Source organism: Haplochromis burtoni, unplaced genomic scaffold (assembly GCF_018398535.1).
Source record: "Haplochromis burtoni strain Fernald_Lab_line unplaced genomic scaffold, NCSU_Asbu1 Contig_79, whole genome shotgun sequence".
In the NCBI taxonomy this organism is placed as follows: domain Eukaryota; kingdom Metazoa; phylum Chordata; class Actinopteri; order Cichliformes; family Cichlidae; genus Haplochromis; species Haplochromis burtoni.
In genome coordinates, this window is record NW_024582440.1 from 238,194 (window position 1) to 255,874 (window position 17,681).

Sequence of the window (17,681 nt, forward strand, 5' to 3'; positions counted from 1 at the left end):
CTCTCTCTCTCTCTCTCTCTCTCTCTCTCTCTCTCTCTATACATATATGGAGAGAGGGAGAGTTTAAGAATAAACTTGTTTTATAGTTATAACAAGTTGCAGACTTCTTGTTTATTCTCTGCCCAACTCTGCTTGGATCAACTGATCGTTGTGTTTGTGGCATTTCAAACACACATTGCCAACAGGCAAGCTGCCCTCTGGTCAACAAACTATGCATTATCAGCACTCACTTTACAGAATGTTGTCCAATTCTTATCTGATAAAGGATTTCATCTGCTCAACAGTCCTGGTTCTTCTTTGTTGTATATTCAATTTCATGACACACCAGATGTTTTCAGTTGGTGAAAGGTCTGCGCTGCAGGCAGGCCAATTCATCACCCGCACTCTCCTATTACAAAGCCATGCTGTTGCAATAGCTGCATTATGTGATTTAGCATTGCCTTGCTGAAATATGCAAGATCTTGCATGTAAAACGCAACATCTGGGAGGGAGCATATGTTGCTCTAAAACCTGCATATACCTGTCTGCATTGATGGCACCTTTCCACATTTGAAAGATGCCAATTCCAAAGGCACTAAAGCACTTTCATACTATCAGAGATTCAGGCTTTTTGAACTTAATGCTGACAACAAACTGGATAGTCCTCCTCTCTTCTCTCCTCTCTCGTCTTCAGTTTCTCCAAAGGAGATTTTCAAGTTTTGATTTGTCTTACCAAGGAACAGTTTTACACCTCACATCAGTCCTTTTTAAATTAGCTTTGGTCCAGAGAAAATTATGGCATTTCTGTGTCATGTTCACTTATGGTTTCTTCCTTACACGGTGAAGCTTTAGCCTGCATTTGTGGATGAGACAGCAAACTGTGGTCACAGTGATTTCTGGATGTGTTCTTGAGGCTGTGCAGTGATTTCAATGGAGGGTTTCATGCCTTCTTGTACTGTCTGAGGGCCTGGAGATTATGGGCTTCCAATATTGATTTTTGGCCTTGTGTTTTTGTGCAAGGAGATTTCTCCAGATTCTCGGAATCTTTTGTCAATATTATGTGTTATAGACGATAAGATATTCAAAATGTTCACAATGTTTGAAGAAGATTATTCTTAAATTGCTCCACAATTTGTAGACAGTTGTGCTCATCTTTAACATGCTAAGATGCTCTTTTATTTACTAAATCATGTTACTGAGCAGTTGCCAGCAGTTGCCACTGCACAGACTCAAACTTTTTTTTTCACGTGACTGTATTTACAGTGATGCTGTGCTTTTCCAGAAAGGAACTTATAAAAAAATAGCAATTCTGGTTTTGTATCTGCTTATTTATGATACAAGGTGTGACAAATTTCGTGTTAAACTTAATTCTACAAATCAGTTGTATTGAATGCAAATTCTATGCAATCTAAGCATTAAAGTAATATTAAACAAATTATTTGTTTTTTGGTTTGGTTTATTAATTTGCAAAAATTAAAGATTAAGGTATATTTTGCTAACTGCTTACAAATCCCAACCAGAACACGAACGAGTTATCTTACACGAGTAGCGTACACTGTCCTTTTTTTTTTAAAAAAATAAAAAATAAAATAAAAAATAAATAAAAAAATACATTTCCTTACGACGCTGCGGTCTCTCGTCCGTTATTGAAACCAGAGGCATTTACCGACACTCCCCAACAATTTGCTGAGAGTCATCAATTATGCAGGGTAGCCGCACGCACTGGGAAGGAAGATAGCAGCAACAATATGGCGACAGCCGCATTTACTCCCGGCTCTTTCTCACATCTGCAGTTCGGTGACAGCTGTCTGGATTTCTGTTAATGCGAGAAAAAGTAAGTAGACCTTATTTTTTCTGCTTTGTCTTTTATTTCACGTCACGGGATGGATCTCGGTCTTACTTTGTCGACTGACTGCATCCCAGTGCCGCAGAGCGGTCCCTCTCTCAGCATCTTTTCCCAGCGTCTGTGGAGGGCTCCTTGCCAGTACATGGACTAATATGTAAGCGGGGCGGCAGGCAGAAGTAGCAAAGATGTGATTTATGGAATGAAAAACAGCCATCGAAATGCGACGTGGTAGAAAAAGGGGAGACGGGAGGTTGTTAAGGGAGTTGGCCCGCCGCTGGATGATAGGCTATGACATTTCAGTGTGTCGGGATGTAAAACACAGCCTACGCATATAAGTGAGATCATGTCAAACTTCTGTCAGTGGCCACAGCAACTATGGTGTGTGCTCTCAATGGCTGCGCGAATAATGCGCCCCTGGCAAAAAATCATCCTCCCAGCATTTCCAGCTTTGTGCCATTATTTTCTAGGCTAACTGATAGTTTTACCCCCTCCTCTGCCACCCCCACACTCCACCTCTGTGCCCCCCTCCCTCTTTCAGTCTCTTTGGAGACTGTATTGCAGGAAGAGGTAGGTGCGTCTGTAGTTTGGCAGTCCTCAAAGGGGACCACGACACCCCTTTCTAGTCTTTTCGTGCAGTATTTCCCGCGGTGGTGGTACTCTGTAAACCTGCATCACAAGGAGTCTATAGATCTCCGAGGTCTATAGATACGGGTGCGGTGGCTAAGCTGTAACATTAAGGCCATTTTAGTTTCGTTTATTTTCTGCAAAAAGCCCAATTTCACTTTCTGCTGGGCGAACTGGGTTGTGCTGACTTCGTGTGTGTTTTTGTCGGTCCAGAAATGAGTATTCGGGATGTAGCTTGTGCATTTAACTGACCTACTAGAGTCAGAGCCCATATAGCAGCAGTAAACCACACTGCAGTATTTTAGGCTATGGCCCTATAGAACAACGGCGCGCCTCAGTAACAGTGGACTTTACCCTGGACTGCACAGGCTACATATCAGCATCACCAGGCCACTTTCATGGCAAGACGTAGAATATTAAAGAGGGAGTGGGTGGTCTTAATCCCACAAAGGGTAGAAGTTCTCTAAGAAATAGGAAGATGTGTGCTTGATTTGTGTTCAGTTTTACCGCACAGCTCCCTGAAGGGAAGAGCTCTGTAATAATTGTTTCTCTTTCCTCGTCTGTTCTCTGAGGACAAACGAGTTCAGATGAATAATCAACTCATCAAATTCCCACTCAGGACATCAAAACTTCGGGCCTACCTGAAATAGAGTCAGCTCTGTCATCCCCGTATATGATATGAGGGGGTTACTTGAGCCCCCTTTCATATTTGGCAAGCAGCTTATTTTCTCAGCAACGCTTTCGTTTTGATGGCATTTAGAGGCTGGCAACGTTTAGACTTCGCTGCAGGAAATGAAGGATGAAGTTCTGTCCGATCCATGTGACTCTGATGCAAGAGCCCCGTACGCCTCCTACTCTGGAGCACAGTTGTCTCCGCGGTGTCCTGATAGCTTCATCACATGTCAGGTCATCATCAGAGAGAGAGAGAGCCGAATCAAAAGCTTCTCTTTTCTTCACCGGGAGTGCGGCCGCTGTGCGCCTGGATGCCTTTCCTATGCGCAGAGGGCGCAGCGTCACGGCTCTTTTTCAATGGGAGGCCACTGAGGCTCTCGGAGTTTTGGGGCTTTTCTATCATCCATTCCTTATTTTCATTTTGAGCGGATTTTAATCAAACCGAGACCGGGTTGGCTCTGCGGAATTTAGCTCCGGCTGTGTGCGGTAGCATTCACTGCAAATTATGTAAGAGTGACCCGAGCGGCGCTTTTAATTCGAGAAAAAGTCCTATTTTTGCACTTTTTAAAAATGTTTTTCATGTTATCCTTTAAGTTTTGCTGGAAATCATAAAAACGACATCTGCAAAATTTCGAGCAGTTTTACTGCCTGTTTTTTTTGTTTTTTTTTGTTTGTTTTAGATTTGTCCCAGCTTTACCTGTGAGTGCACACGAACTGCTGGTCATGCTATTGCATCCTGGTTTGAATCACCTTGACGGATCAATTGATGTAGCGTTGGTGGAAGGAGACTTGGAGGTTGTGCCGTGGTTGGGTTACTTAAATCGGACTTCGTTCCCCTTCTTTTTCTCCAACATATACTCAGATACCGGGTTGCCGGATCTCTCTCTGCCTGTGGATTGCTTTTGAGTTCGTTTTTGATTTATACCCAGGTCTGTAACCTTGCCATTGTTCCCCTAAATGTTTTGCACACACTCATGTTTGAATTTTTGACTTGACTGTTTAATACAGTGTATTATAGAGCATGCAGCCATCTGGGGACTGAAATCTATCTATTCAGGGTGCATGAAGACAGTATTATAACCTTACTTTTAAGCAATGAGTCAGAGTATGAGAGGCTAAATAACAGTGACCAATTCATAAAATCATTTATGCATTACTGTGTGAAACGGTTCTGTGCCTAAGAATGTTAAACGATTATAAATCAGTAATTAATAAAGTTAATCAATCATTTAACTGTTGTTACAGGATGTCAGGTACCAGGAATGTGGCATTTGTAAAGTGTATCACAGTAGGGGTCAGGTGGATGAATTTGTCACACTGAATCACAAAAACTGTGATTTATGGGCAAGCTAAATGTATTTTAAAGCCAGCTCATCATGCACAGTGAATATTTACATTATTATCATGGATGAAACCCCACCCTGACTCGCATTAAGTTTATTAATTTCTTTTGGTGACAGTGTTCTCATGTCTGACTTTACTGAAATGAGAAATGTCTGGTGCTTTCTGGCTTGTGTGTTTGTTTTGCACTGAAGAGGGCTGAATTTACCTGTGTGCACTTAACATTTCTACTAGCAGCAAGAGCTGTTTGAACTCCACCATAGCTTAGTTTTTCCATATCTGGGTATATCATTTCCATAGCTGAAAGCTGTACATACGCTGCTGCAGAGTTGGATATCTCTTCTAGTGAGAGCTACCACTTTCACATTATGGTTTTTCATTTTATTCTTCACTACTTTAGGCGCTGTGTAGCTGCACATAAAATGTAAAGTAAATGCAGAATTTAATGTCAGATATATTTTGAAGGAGAGGCTATCAGACGTACAGTGCATAAACTCAAGAAGAGAAAACTTGACACGTCTCCTTGTTATGTAAAGTTGGGGTCACAGAGGTGAGAACAAAAGGGAATTCAATGCTGTCTGTGTGCCTCAGTCATTAAGGCTGATGGTTAGATGCTTGCACTTTTTATTTCTTTTAACCCTCTTTTTCTCTTTGTTGAGTATCTGTTCTCACTCTTCCACCCTTTATCGCTGTCTTCCTATCAGAGCTGGATGTCTGGGATGGAAAACAAATAAAGAGGAAATAGCTGCAGGATGAAAACATGGCCGCACCCCTTCTTGCACCCCCAGGACCTGACAGCTTCAAGAAATTCACCCCGGAGTCACTCGCTAATATCGAGAAACGCATCAAAGAAGAGAAGAACAAGAAGCCGCCCAAGCCAAGATCAGACAGCAGTCACCGCGACACATCCGACGAAAATGAGCCCAAGCCCAACAGTGACCTGGAGGCTGGGAAGAGCCTGCCGTTCATCTACGGCGATATCCCTGATGGAATGGTGGCCACACCACTGGAGGATTTGGACCCGTTCTACCTGAATCAGAAAGTAAGTTGTTATACAGCCTTACTCCACTAAACAAATGTCCTCTTCTTACCAGACAAACACTACATATATTAAATCAAGTTTAAGGATTCCAACTCTCTTGAATTCTCTGAATAGTATTAAACCATTGTCCTGAACCCCCTGATGGGCAACTGCCATCACTGTAAACTTAACACATTAGGTGATTTGAAATGAACAACAAATTTAGATCTCATATCACTTCAAGCAGAAAAATCAAATTATTGTTACCACAGAGCTAGAGATAACAAAGATGACCTTGAGGCAATCAAGTGCTTTTTAAAACTATTTTTTAGTCATGGTACTGGGGCTTCGAGGCAGTCATTAGAGTGTGCTCTTTGATAATATAAAATATCTGTGAGTTTACATATATGTTTTTTTTTTACTACACTTGTACAATGAAAGCAAAGCTGAGGAAGAAGGACATTTGGCTCGTGCAACACTGCAGGGCTGCTGTGGAATGCAGTTCTTGGGCAGCGGTTAGTCTCGGGTTTCTGCAGGGTTGATTAATAATATGTGTTAATGCATAATAAAGATGATGTAACAGCTGGAGGGGACGACAAATTTGCCTTCATGTTTCAGTGCTATTGTGAACTGAATTCTGTTACGACAAAGCAAACTCCCACATAACAAGTGCTCTGTCAGGATGGCGGAGGAGAAAAAAGGATCTAACTGGATTGTGTTTATCAGCGCAGCATATGTGTGTGATTTCTTTTTTGAATTTTAGTGTTAAACAGTACTTTTCTTTAATTTTAAAATAGATAAACCAGAAAAAATCAAAGGTTTTCTCAGTGTTCTCTCAAAATCATTGTTACGCAGCGTTTGTACCAAACTCCAAACTCATATTTCCCCCCCAAATCATGTATTTCTTATTAATGAGACCCACGGCGCTGAGATTCCTGTCACTCCATACTAGGAAAAGAGGAATGAGTAGTGGAAGGCAGAAGATGGCAGAAGAGGACAGGGAGTGGAGAGAAAAAGGCTGGAGTGTGCAATAGTACTTTCAGCTGTGTATAGGTGGGGAGTAGCCAGTCTCCAGTGTGGTAGCAGGGATAATGTGTAAGAGAATCTGTGGGCTCTGTAGACGCCAGAAGCCCAGTCAGCAAGACTCGTGATCTCAACGAGAAGCACTTCCTCGTTGCCTGGATGGAACTATTAAGTACATGTGCCTTTTCTTATCTATTGAGCCAAAGCCCTGATTCAGTATGTGGGGTTGGTTGTTTTGGTGGTTGGGGGTGGGGGGGAGGTGGGATAAGAACTATTAATACCAGTGCCTTCGTATCTAGTGAGCCATATATTATCTATCTATATATATATATTATGATATGTATGTATATATTAGGGGTGCAACGATACACAAAATTCACGGTTCGGTTCGGTTCGATACTTTGGTGTCACGGTTCGATATTTTTTCGATACAAAAAAATGTTCATGCATTTTTAATTTGTCATTTATTAAAATTATAAATATATATTTTAACTCAAAAGTACAGTTTTTAAATTTAACCCTAACCCTTGTGCGTGTTTTTTATTTTGACAGCGAATGCGCACCTGCGGACCACTTATGTGCAGCCCTGGTTATTTAGCTCATCATATCGCAGCCACAGAAATTCTTTTGTCCATGAAACCATAAAGCTGCACTTTCTTTTTGCCTTATAGTCTGATTTGTCATAACTTTTCCGTTTTGTGGTAAGCTTTTCTTTGGCTGTCACTTCTTCACCCTGACCTGTCTTATTTGGCTCAGCAGAACTAAAATATATCCTGCTGCTTTTACACACGCACTCACATAAGCTCAGCGATTCTCTGCGCGATCAACCTCTCACATGTTTAAGCTGTGGGAGATTTCACTTGTCATGTTTGCATAGTAAGCTAACAATTAATAAGACGATGTCAGAGGAATTGGTGCACAAATTATCATCACTCACAGATCAGTGCTGTCGCTCTCTATACACAGTTCGCGCGATTGCAAAGTGAAAGCAAAAAAACAAGCGCAAATTCAAACGCGATTTCAATATGTCACATATTGACAGTGGCTCACCGATGCCAATGACATAATTACCCAGCTACATTTCCGAAAGAATGCAAAAGCATTGACATATATTTTTCCTTCCTACAATAGCCCGACGGGCAGGGCAGAGATAGATTTTGGTAGCCCGACTGGAAAAATCGCTAGCTCCGGGACGTCGGGCTAGCGATATTGCAAGCCCTGTATCTGATTGAGGAATCACTCATCTTTGGAAAAGAGAGTTTATTACAGAGAAATGTCTCTTTCCAAAATAAAAGCTATACTATCCGCTTCTTCTGGGCTATATTCTCAGCAGCATAAGGAGAATCATGTGCTAACAGCTGTCTAAATGACTCGGCTAAAGTTAGTAGCATGCTTGTTGTTTTTGTCATTGCACTAGGATGATGTCAGCGTAAATGTGCAGTCATATTTGTTGTGTTCCCACTAGTGCTTTCAGGTTAATCTCGTTGAAATGACCTTAACGCCACAACAGGCAAATCTCCGTTAACGAGCTACCGCCGATCGCTCCGTGCATGGGGCTAGACGGCCAACACGTTAACGAGCTAACTGCGCTAACACACTAGTTCACACCAATGTAATTAAGCATTGCGTGGCACATCCAACATACTGTTTTACTTTAGTCCATGACTCGCTTACCTTCAGGGTCATACGTCACATGAAAACCAAAATAATTCCAAACGCCAGATCTGAATGAAGTTCAATTTGCTTGTTGCAAGCAGAGTTTAACTTCTGTCTCGCTAGCTTGCCCTGCGCTCTTCCTTCTGACGATGCTGTCTGTGTTGAGCGCTCAGTGGATCTGCGCTCGACAGTGCAGCCTAGGCGGAGTAGTCGAACACAGATTCACTGAGCGCTCAACACAGAGCAGCATCGTCAGAAGGAAATTGATAAAATAAATTACAAATGTTGTATTGTTCGATACATATGCGTACCGAACCGAAAGCACTGTATCGAACGGTTCAATATCGATACGAATATCGTTGCACCCCTAATATAAATATATATATACACCACTGAATCAGGGATATTCAGTTGGAATATTCAGCATTCTTAAAAAAAAAAAAAGTCAAAACGTGTAAAAATGTCATTTTGTTACATGAAACATTAAATTTAATGAAATCTGGTCAAATGAAATTTACTTGATTCAGTTTATGTTAAGCTGTTCGTTAGCTGTTATGTTTTCTGATAATGATTTATTATTTGAATAAATAAACATTTGTCTTTATATATTTCATTTGCTATTTTCTTAAAATAATTGCTTCATGTTTACAAAGGCCAAGAATAATTTTTCAGATTGATCTAAATCTTCCTGCAGAGTTTTCTTTTAAACAGTAGTGTAATGATAATCAACCCCCTGTGTATTTATATGCTCTTACTGTCCAGATGATTTGCGGTACATGGCGGAAGTATTCTTTAAAATGGTTATGATGACATGATAACATCTACATTATCAGTATACAGGGTTCTGCTTCAAACGAAGTAGCATAGCATAGTATTTCCACATGGTCTTTGACCAGAATATCATGCGAGAGGTCTTTTAGACTTATATTTCTTCTGTTGGTACAAAAGCCAATATAATACCGTATAATTGCTGCAGGTACACTTATGTGCTGTGTCAACATGCATAAGCTAAATAAGATCACTCAGAAATATAAAAATGCCTCACTGGCGACTTACAGCCACAGTCCTTAGTTTGTTTGTTTTTTAATCCTCTGAGCAGCTCTGTTGGTGCAGCTGTGACTATGCTGCATGGCTGAAGAACACATTTACACTAAATTAGGTAAATAAGGTATGGGTGCTAAACTTTTACACTTCCATCCATCTTTGGCTTCACTGATTCCTGCATACAGTATGTGTTTCTGAACATATCAATACAGGTTTTGATTTCTCTTTATTCTGCTCAGTCACGATTTGCTTCCCTTATCGCAGCTAATTATGTGGTGAATCAGCAACATCATACCATCTTTCGTACCAGTGAACTGCCTAATCCACTCATGTATTTAACTTTGATCATAACCATGGAATTTACTCTAGTTAGTTAGTTCCTCTTACTCCTCCTCCCCCCCGTTTCTGCAATCACCTTTTCGGGCTACTCGTCTCCTCTGCTCAACCCACCGTCGCTCACCGCTGCGCTGTGTGTCAATGAGTGTGTCTGAGCGCGTTCATGTGTGTTTGCGTGTGTGTGTTACCATCAGCTGCAGCTGCAGGAAACCTGATCACAGCACTTTAATGCAGTGTTAAAGTGGTACTGTGTGGAGAAAAAGAAGCTCTGGTTTTGTTAGTTTGAAAGCTTGATGTGCTTTCTGTATGTGGCATTTCTGTAACTGTCGTATTCTAGCAGCACCCAGTCTACCAGTCTGCACAGGCTTGTGCAGGGCAGCAACTGCTAGTGGGTGCACAAGGGGAGCTCACAGCGAAAAGAGCGGTTGCTTCTGAAGCTCAGCATGTAGCACTGCACACACCATTACATTATGTCCCTATCCCATCATCTCTGTCAGTGTGTTTGTCTATCTCCTTTACTCCCCTTTCTCCTCTCCTTTCCGCTGCCTCCTCTCTGGCATGTTCTTTTCTTTCGGGGTGTAGTAAATTAGAATGAAGCCCAGGCTTTAGTGCTCTGTCTGAGTCCTCAGTCTCTGATGACACAGCATCCTCCTGTTCTGAGCTGAGTGAGGAACGGATAGAGGGAGGGGAGGGGGGTTGAATGTGCTTTCACTGCTAGCCAGGTTGGTATTAAGAGGGAAGGTAGGGTAAGGGGTGGAAAGTGTTTGTTTTTTGTTTGCAGCACAGCATATGGGTAAGGAAGTGGGATGACGCAGTTTTTCTGATACAGGTGAATTAGCTTTGAGTCATTCATATTTAGATGCGACCGTCTGTCCACTGAGTTTCGACGGCAGCGAATGAGCTATATTTGCTGACACTTAGTAATTAATTAACATCTCTCGTGATGCTGGTTTGCCATAAAGGAAGTGCTATGGAAATAATACTTTGTCAAGTCTAACAATACTTTTACTTTTCCATAAATTTATTCTAGATTGACTTTGTCCATACCAGGTACACTTTACAGATTGGGTTTTTGACCGTTCTCGCTTGCAAAAGTGTACCAGATCACGACAGAAATAATATCTACTTTGCCACTTTATTGTTTGGTCAGCATCTTAAAAGGGTAAAAAACTGCATGTTTGTCTGGTTTGGGTTATAAATGATTCTAATGTAATCGTTTGTGCATTTTTGTTTGATCTGCTTTATACATTTTTTATGTCCATCTTCTAATACATGTGCTGATCACAAAGACTTAATTGTTGTCAGTTTCATAAAGAAGTAATTAAGAGAAATAAACCACCTCTTCCCTGTGACTTACTTACTATAATCTCCCCTTTAAGATTTCATTGAGCTTTCTTTGTTTCTCTTTCCTCCTCTTCTCATCTCTAAGTTTCTCTCTCTGCTGCATGCCTACCAATTCCTCCTACTCCTCCTCCTCCCTCCATCTACCCATCCATCTCAGGTTTGACTCTCTCATCTCTGCAGCTCTTTGGCTTTCTGTTCTGCATCACTCCCCCTCCATCCTCTTATCTGTCTCTCTTTGGCTCTCTTTGCTTGTGTCCCGTACCTCCATGTGTCCGCTCCATGCAAACACAAACACATCTGCAAGTAGACTGCCATTGTAGCTGCGTTCTGTCTCGTGATTCTTGCATGTGCTTTGTTGAGAGTTATTATCATTTCCACAGCTTTGCAGCAAAGGTGGCTTGGTAGAATGAAGCCCGACCTGCTGAGTCGTGCATTTAAAGGTGTGCATATTCATTTGTTTATAGCAATATAGATCAGTGCTATTGTGATAAGCGTATGCACTGTACCTTCATGCACTTTTTGTGAATGACTGCAGTAATCATTATGTGCCGCACAGTCATTTGTTTGGTACTTATCTACTATAGCCACTCTATTTGATTGTATGTTTATCCATTTGAAGAGATGCAATTGAACCACTCGTTCACTACATGTTAAATATTTTCATCCCGCTGGAATGCTTTGTGAAGGCTAAAACCTTAATTTCATATTGATGAACTGATTCACTGTCTGTGATCCTACTTTACAGAGTTTGTTCAAGAAATTAATTAAACCAGGGAAAATTGTTCTGTCAGTTAGGCGCTTTGAAGAATTTAAACAGTCAAAGTTATCCTTCACACATTCACTCAGCTGCTGATTTCATTGGTTGGACTCAGGATGGTGGCTGCTAACGATGACATGCTTCACGTGTGTGCCTGTTTTCTTGTGCAGGTCCTTCCATCTAGTTTTATTCTTTAAAAACTGTGAAAAGTGAATTCCAGTTTACAAAATACTCTTATAATTTATATCTGACCACAAAGATTTGCTCCCATTTTTGGGATCAGGAACAAAAGTTGGACTGTCCTTTTTTTTTACTCATATGTTTTTACTCATACGTTAGTTCGACTTTTTTTTTTAAGAATATGACTTAGGATGTGCAAAAATAGCCTGTAAAAATGACACGTTTACTAAAAGAATTCATTCATTCACTATATATAAGGTTCAGCGATTCATTGATTATATGATCAATTAAGGAAACTGCCTGACATTTGCGAACCTTGTAGTAATCATGCCAAGTTTGCGTCAACAGTAGATTTTTCTGTCTCCAGGCTGAGACAATTCATAAAGTAGTTAGAAAGCCTTTACAATTGAGTCTACGGAAGTTTCTGCATTCCCAATGCAGCAGAGGGTGACCTGGAGTACTGTGAAAAAATCTTGATCCACTCCTCTTTTCTGTGCTGCTAAGGAGCCAGACGTTCTTTTAGTTTTGGTTTTTTTTGTGGATACCATCTGCCTTTTCTGTCATTTTCAGTCCAGTCCTTTGAAAATAATCACAGACACACTGCTAGTGCATTAAAAACATGAATAGATAATGAGACACACACAGTAGAAAACTATCACTCATGGATTGACCTCCCCAGAGCTCGGACCTCAAAATTACCGAAGGAGTGTGGGATCATCTTGACAAAGAACATAATAAGACAGTCAACATCCACAGACGAGCATTGAATGTCCTCGAGGAAGCCTGGAGAACTATTCCTGAAGACTGCTTAAATTACAAAAAAGGCTTGGCAAATTGTACAAGCTCTGTTTTTGCCTTATAGACTATATTTCGATGTTTGCTTGTTCATGCTTCAATAAATTGCAGCACCTTTCCACCCTGTATTCTTAGCAAACGGGATGGGTAAAGATATACCATACTACAATATGGATTACTATACAATAGAGACTCAGGTTTTATGATGACTCAGGTTTTTAAAAGCATCAGTAAACCCATATGACTTATCTATCGCAATATCCTTGACATTGATTAGCCTATCATAGTCTTGCACAGTGGGCATATGCTGCTAATGAGATATTCCTGTTCTTCCATCCCAATGCTGTATTGGTGAGCGAAAACCTTCACTTGACCTCTGGGAGAGATTTACCCTTTGGACAAGACTTGGACAAGTCTGTGATTTCCTCTTTTTCCTGTGGTCATTAAGTAGATAATCCTTTTTATTTTTCAAAAAAAAAAAGAAAGTAAGAGGATATTTTGAGTAGTGGTTATGATCTATGGACAAAAAGCAGCAGGAAAGGGAAAAGGAGGGGAAGAGTAAGGAGTTGTCTGATCTAGAGGATACATTTTGTCTTTAGCCAGACTAAGGGAACTATTTTTGATTTAATTAGTTTTCTGGACACCACTTGATTCAGGACACTTTGAGTCGCCTCCTCGTTTCTTTTCCCCTGGTGGATATCCCAAACTCACGGTGTGTGTATTTGTGATGTGGTTACTAAAGACCAAATGCATCTATCATATGGGTTATCACTACAGAAGTACAAGGATTCCTCGTCCTTTTTGTCTTCTTCTTCTTATCATTACTGTTACTATTATTATTTCCATATCGATTAGCTCAATGAACTGAGCTAACTGATAATTGATATCCATCCATAACATTTTATGAATGCAAGCTCACTGCGATATAAATGATTAGCTTTTGAACTAAGAGGATAGAATTGCTGTTCTTCAGTGAGGGCATAACAAAGAACATGATCAGTTTTCTCCATATAGTGGCAGCTGATATTGTCAGTGATGTCATAAAGACGCAGAAGAGGCTGTTGTGAACAAAGACAAATATCCAGGCAGCGTCCACATTCATAACTCACTTACATTTACATCCAAACAACACATTTATAAATTGTCAGTGATCCATCTCTAAACTGCATTGCATGTAGATACAGAAAAAAAGAACAAGTGCTTGCAGCAGCTGTAGCTATGAATGCATAGTATCCCTGTGTTTGTTTGCAAATAATTCCTCTTACTGTCACCTCCCATAGTTTTGTCCAACACTGGGCTCAAACATCCACAAACGTCCACAAACAAACACACAATGCTGTCTCACCCCAGTGCCCAGCCCCACTTGGCCCAGTGCTGTTTATGGGTGGGGACCGGAGCAGTCGTTGAGAGCCTAGAGTCAGCAGATCTGCCCTGATCGATGACAGCATTTGCCATCTCCTTCCAGTAAGAGCTTTAAACTTGGGATGAAGAGAGACATTTGGCCACGAAAAGGAGAGTTTCCCATGTGCCTGTCTGCTGATCCTGAAGCTGCTCAAAGCTTTTATCAGGGGGAAAGCTGGCCAGGGCAAAGTCCCAGTCTGATGTAAGAAGGACAGAACTGTAACCCTGATTCCTGGGTGAATGATCACCCATGTCAGTAGAGACTCTTACTGCTGCTTTCTATGTACCTTTATCTCTTTATTACCGTTTTTAACCTGTATACTTAGATCATTGCAGGGTAATTATTTCCAAATACGTATAGTCACAAACCAATAAGCAGGAAGCACAGTATAAACTCCAGTATTACAATCAGCCTTGTAGATACAGAAGAAACCAGTGTATTCAGAGGTCAGCTCAGTAAGCTCTATCATCATACTTTCAATAAGATAATATGAAGGTCTTCAGACTGTTTACTGAATATTTGACATAGAAGTGTTTGTAGGGTTTGTCTGTCTCACTATCTCTGTCTCTCTCTCTTTTTCAGACGTTTATAGTCTTAAACAAGGGGAAAACACTCTTCCGCTTCAGTGCCACGCCCTCCTTGTACATCATAAGTCCTTTTAATCTATTTAGGCGAATAGCTATTAAAATTTTGATACATTCATATCCTTTCAAGTTATTTGATTTGTTTGCCTTATAGTGAATGAAAACATTTTTTCTGTTTGCTGTTGAAGTGGCCAGCTCATTGTAAGTTATTTTAATGAACTATAAGGACTAAATGTCCCTGCTGACTGCTCTTCTTTAAGTTTGTCTTTAATGTTAAAGCCATATTTCAGTTATTATGGACGCAACTGTTCAGTCTTTCCTTAACTGTGTTCTCACGCTATTCAGCATGATCATCATGTGTACGATTTTGACCAACTGCATATTCATGACATTCAGCGATCCCCCGGAGTGGTCCAAGCAAGTAGAGTAAGTCCACCTCCATACTTCTCCTCAGCAGTCATATCCTCATTTGATGTTCTCCTCACCTTTTTTGTCCTCTTCTTTTTTTTGTCCTTGAAAGGTATACCTTTACAGGTATCTATACGTTTGAGTCACTCACAAAAATTGTTGCCCGAGGTTTTGCCATCGACGGGTTCACCTTTCTCAGAGACCCTTGGAACTGGCTGGACTTCATGGTCATTTCAATGGCGTAAGTACTTCAGAACACATTGATTTGTAATCAACAAAAATACGACTCCTCCCATCTGAAAGATAAAACTCACAGCTTGAAAACGGCACAGATAAATATGCACTGTCTGAGTCTTCTTTTGCAATCTTGACTCAGATTATATTTGTATTTAAAGTTTATATTTTATTGATCATAGAACAGCCAACAACTGCGACTTTGAGAAGTTGAAAGATTGGAATCAGATCAGGGTGTTTGTGCATCCTTCAAAAGTCTCGAAACTTCTTAAAAACACATTTTCTGTTATAAGGCGTTTAAAATGATTGAATTGACTTAACTTCAGTTGGGATGGGTCCTAAAAGTTTTCAGTCTGCCATACGTATTGATAATAAACACATAAGGACAGTCTCTTTTCCTTAGTTTTCTTTAGTTTTATCTTATTCTCTTTTTCCTGAGCTAACATAATAACGTATATAAAGTGGTATGGGAAAGGTCCTAAACTTAAATTTAACTGCTGATGCCAGCAATACTTTTCTAAAAAGTTGAAACATTAACATGTTTACCATATGAAAGTTTCTGGCATATTGTACTCATACTTCATAGCACAGTACCTGCATTCATTTTAGAAATAAGCTCCTTATTTGATCATTTTCTATTCAACCGTCATACTTCTTTAGCTTCTGAGCTATTTTGTTCTGGCCCATCTTAAATGAGCTCAGTGAGTTTCTGGATGCATTTTGCTGTTGATAATATGGTATTAAAATGCATTTGTTTATGCACTGATAAATTTTAGGTTTTGTTAAGGTTTTCAGAAGTGCTCCTGAGCCCATTTAATGATTTCCACTGCAGAATTATTAGTTATTATTAGTTATTATTAGAATTAGGCAAATTAAAAAAATCAAAATCAAACATCAGTTTGCTTATATGAGTTTTAATCTGACACCTTTGTGCAATTTATCAGTCATAGTAACAAAGTACAGTACGCACATTTTATGTTAAATACTCATATAAGCTCAGAATGATTTGAACATTGTTAAACTGGGGTTTTATTTGTGATTCTACACACTGGCATGTTTCTCATGTTTCTTGCCTGGGTATAGATTATGAATTTCTTTCCTTTTTCCTGTTTGCCAAGTCGTGCATGTGTGAAGGCAACAGGGGTTAGCTAATTTGAGAGAATGAAACCATTTATCGCTTTATTCACAGTTAAAGTGATTGTAAGTTGTAAGTAAAGTTGATTGTAATGCACTCAAAATAATATTCATGCCCAAAAACGCTTTAGTGTAATTTAATTACATATAAATTTTACAGTACAAGGTAAAACAAAATTTTCTTGATTTGCATACATCCAGTTTATACCAAGCAAATTTTCCTTACCAGTTAATTATTTGGATAAATAAATCATGGATTTTATACGTTTCTGTTGCATTTTGCATTTTTGGGTGTGATTTGTGTTGATATTTTTAAAATGAAACACTTCAACACGATGGCTAATCCACATCACTCCATCACAGTTGCTGATGATGCTTATTCACATAGTCTGTATTAACCTCTTTCTTTCTTTCCCCTGGTCAGCATGGCTGCTGAGTAACTGTATCTGATCCACCTTGCAGGTATATAACAGAGTTTGTAAACCTAGGCAATGTGTCAGCTCTGCGTACGTTCAGGGTTCTGAGGGCTTTGAAAACAATTTCAGTTATCCCAGGTAAGAGAGTCCAGGTGTTTGTGTTTGCGGGTGGGCGAGCCACGGGGTTGATGTTAGGTGTGGTTTTGTTCCACTCCCTCTCCTCTCCTCTTCTCTCTGCGTTCTCTTCCCACTGGTTGAACAGGTGTTCTTGCTCTCACCGTGGTGTCCCTCCTGGTCTTCGATGGTGGTGCTGGTGTCGTGTTCTTGCGCATACGTGCGTGTAGTTATCGTGTGTGTGTGTTGTGTGTCATGGGGCTCTGTTCTGTGTGTCATCCTACCTTGTTACAGATATATAACAGAGTTTGTGGACCTTGGGAATGTCTCGGCGCTGAGAACGTTCAGGGTTCTCCGAGCACTGAAAACTATTTCTGTCATTCCAGGTGAGACTCCCATTTAAACACTAAGGCTGAGCTTACATTACCTCTTAGCTCTATTTGTTTCTTTCATTTTAGTCTTTCTTTTACTTTTAAAGAAGGTATTGATTTTGAATTATTTCCTTTGTTGTTTAACTTTTTATTTTTTATTATAATCAAAAATGGTAGCAATACATTTTTGATAGGCTTAGCAGTCTACTTGCACCTCACATTAAATTAGAAATGTCCAGAGCTGGCATAAATTAAAGGGAAAAGTTTACTCTAAAAGCCATTCTGCATGTTGTTAAAAGTGATTAAATGAACAAACTAATTATTGTGAATTTTTTCACCAACTGTCACATCAACTGTGTTCAGTTTTACTATGTTTTTTGATCCAAATTATCACTGCAGG

General features: G+C 40.0%; 1 protein-coding gene across 8 annotated transcripts in view; it reads left to right on the plus strand.

Moving 5' to 3' along the window:
• Positions 1-1,620: 1,620 nt before the first annotated feature.
• Positions 1,621-17,681, plus strand: part of scn8ab (sodium channel, voltage gated, type VIII, alpha subunit b) — a 48,203-nt gene continuing 32,142 nt past the window's right edge. For 3 of the 8 annotated variants that reach the window (XM_005924892.3, XM_005924893.3, XM_005924894.3), the window contains exons 1-6: positions 1,622-1,813; positions 5,167-5,504; positions 14,603-14,721; positions 14,941-15,030; positions 15,125-15,253; positions 17,205-17,296. In XM_005924892.3, the coding sequence (XP_005924954.1) occupies positions 5,223-5,504; positions 14,603-14,721; positions 14,941-15,030; positions 15,125-15,253; positions 17,205-17,296 (712 nt within the window). In that variant the 5' untranslated portion in view covers positions 1,622-1,813; positions 5,167-5,222. Of the gene's footprint in view, positions 1,814-3,801; positions 4,051-5,166; positions 5,505-14,602; positions 14,722-14,940; positions 15,031-15,124; positions 15,254-16,842; positions 16,935-17,204; positions 17,297-17,681 lie in introns of all 8 variants that reach the window. The other 5 variants (XM_042222050.1, XM_042222052.1, XM_042222051.1 and 2 more) reach the window with 4 other exon arrangements.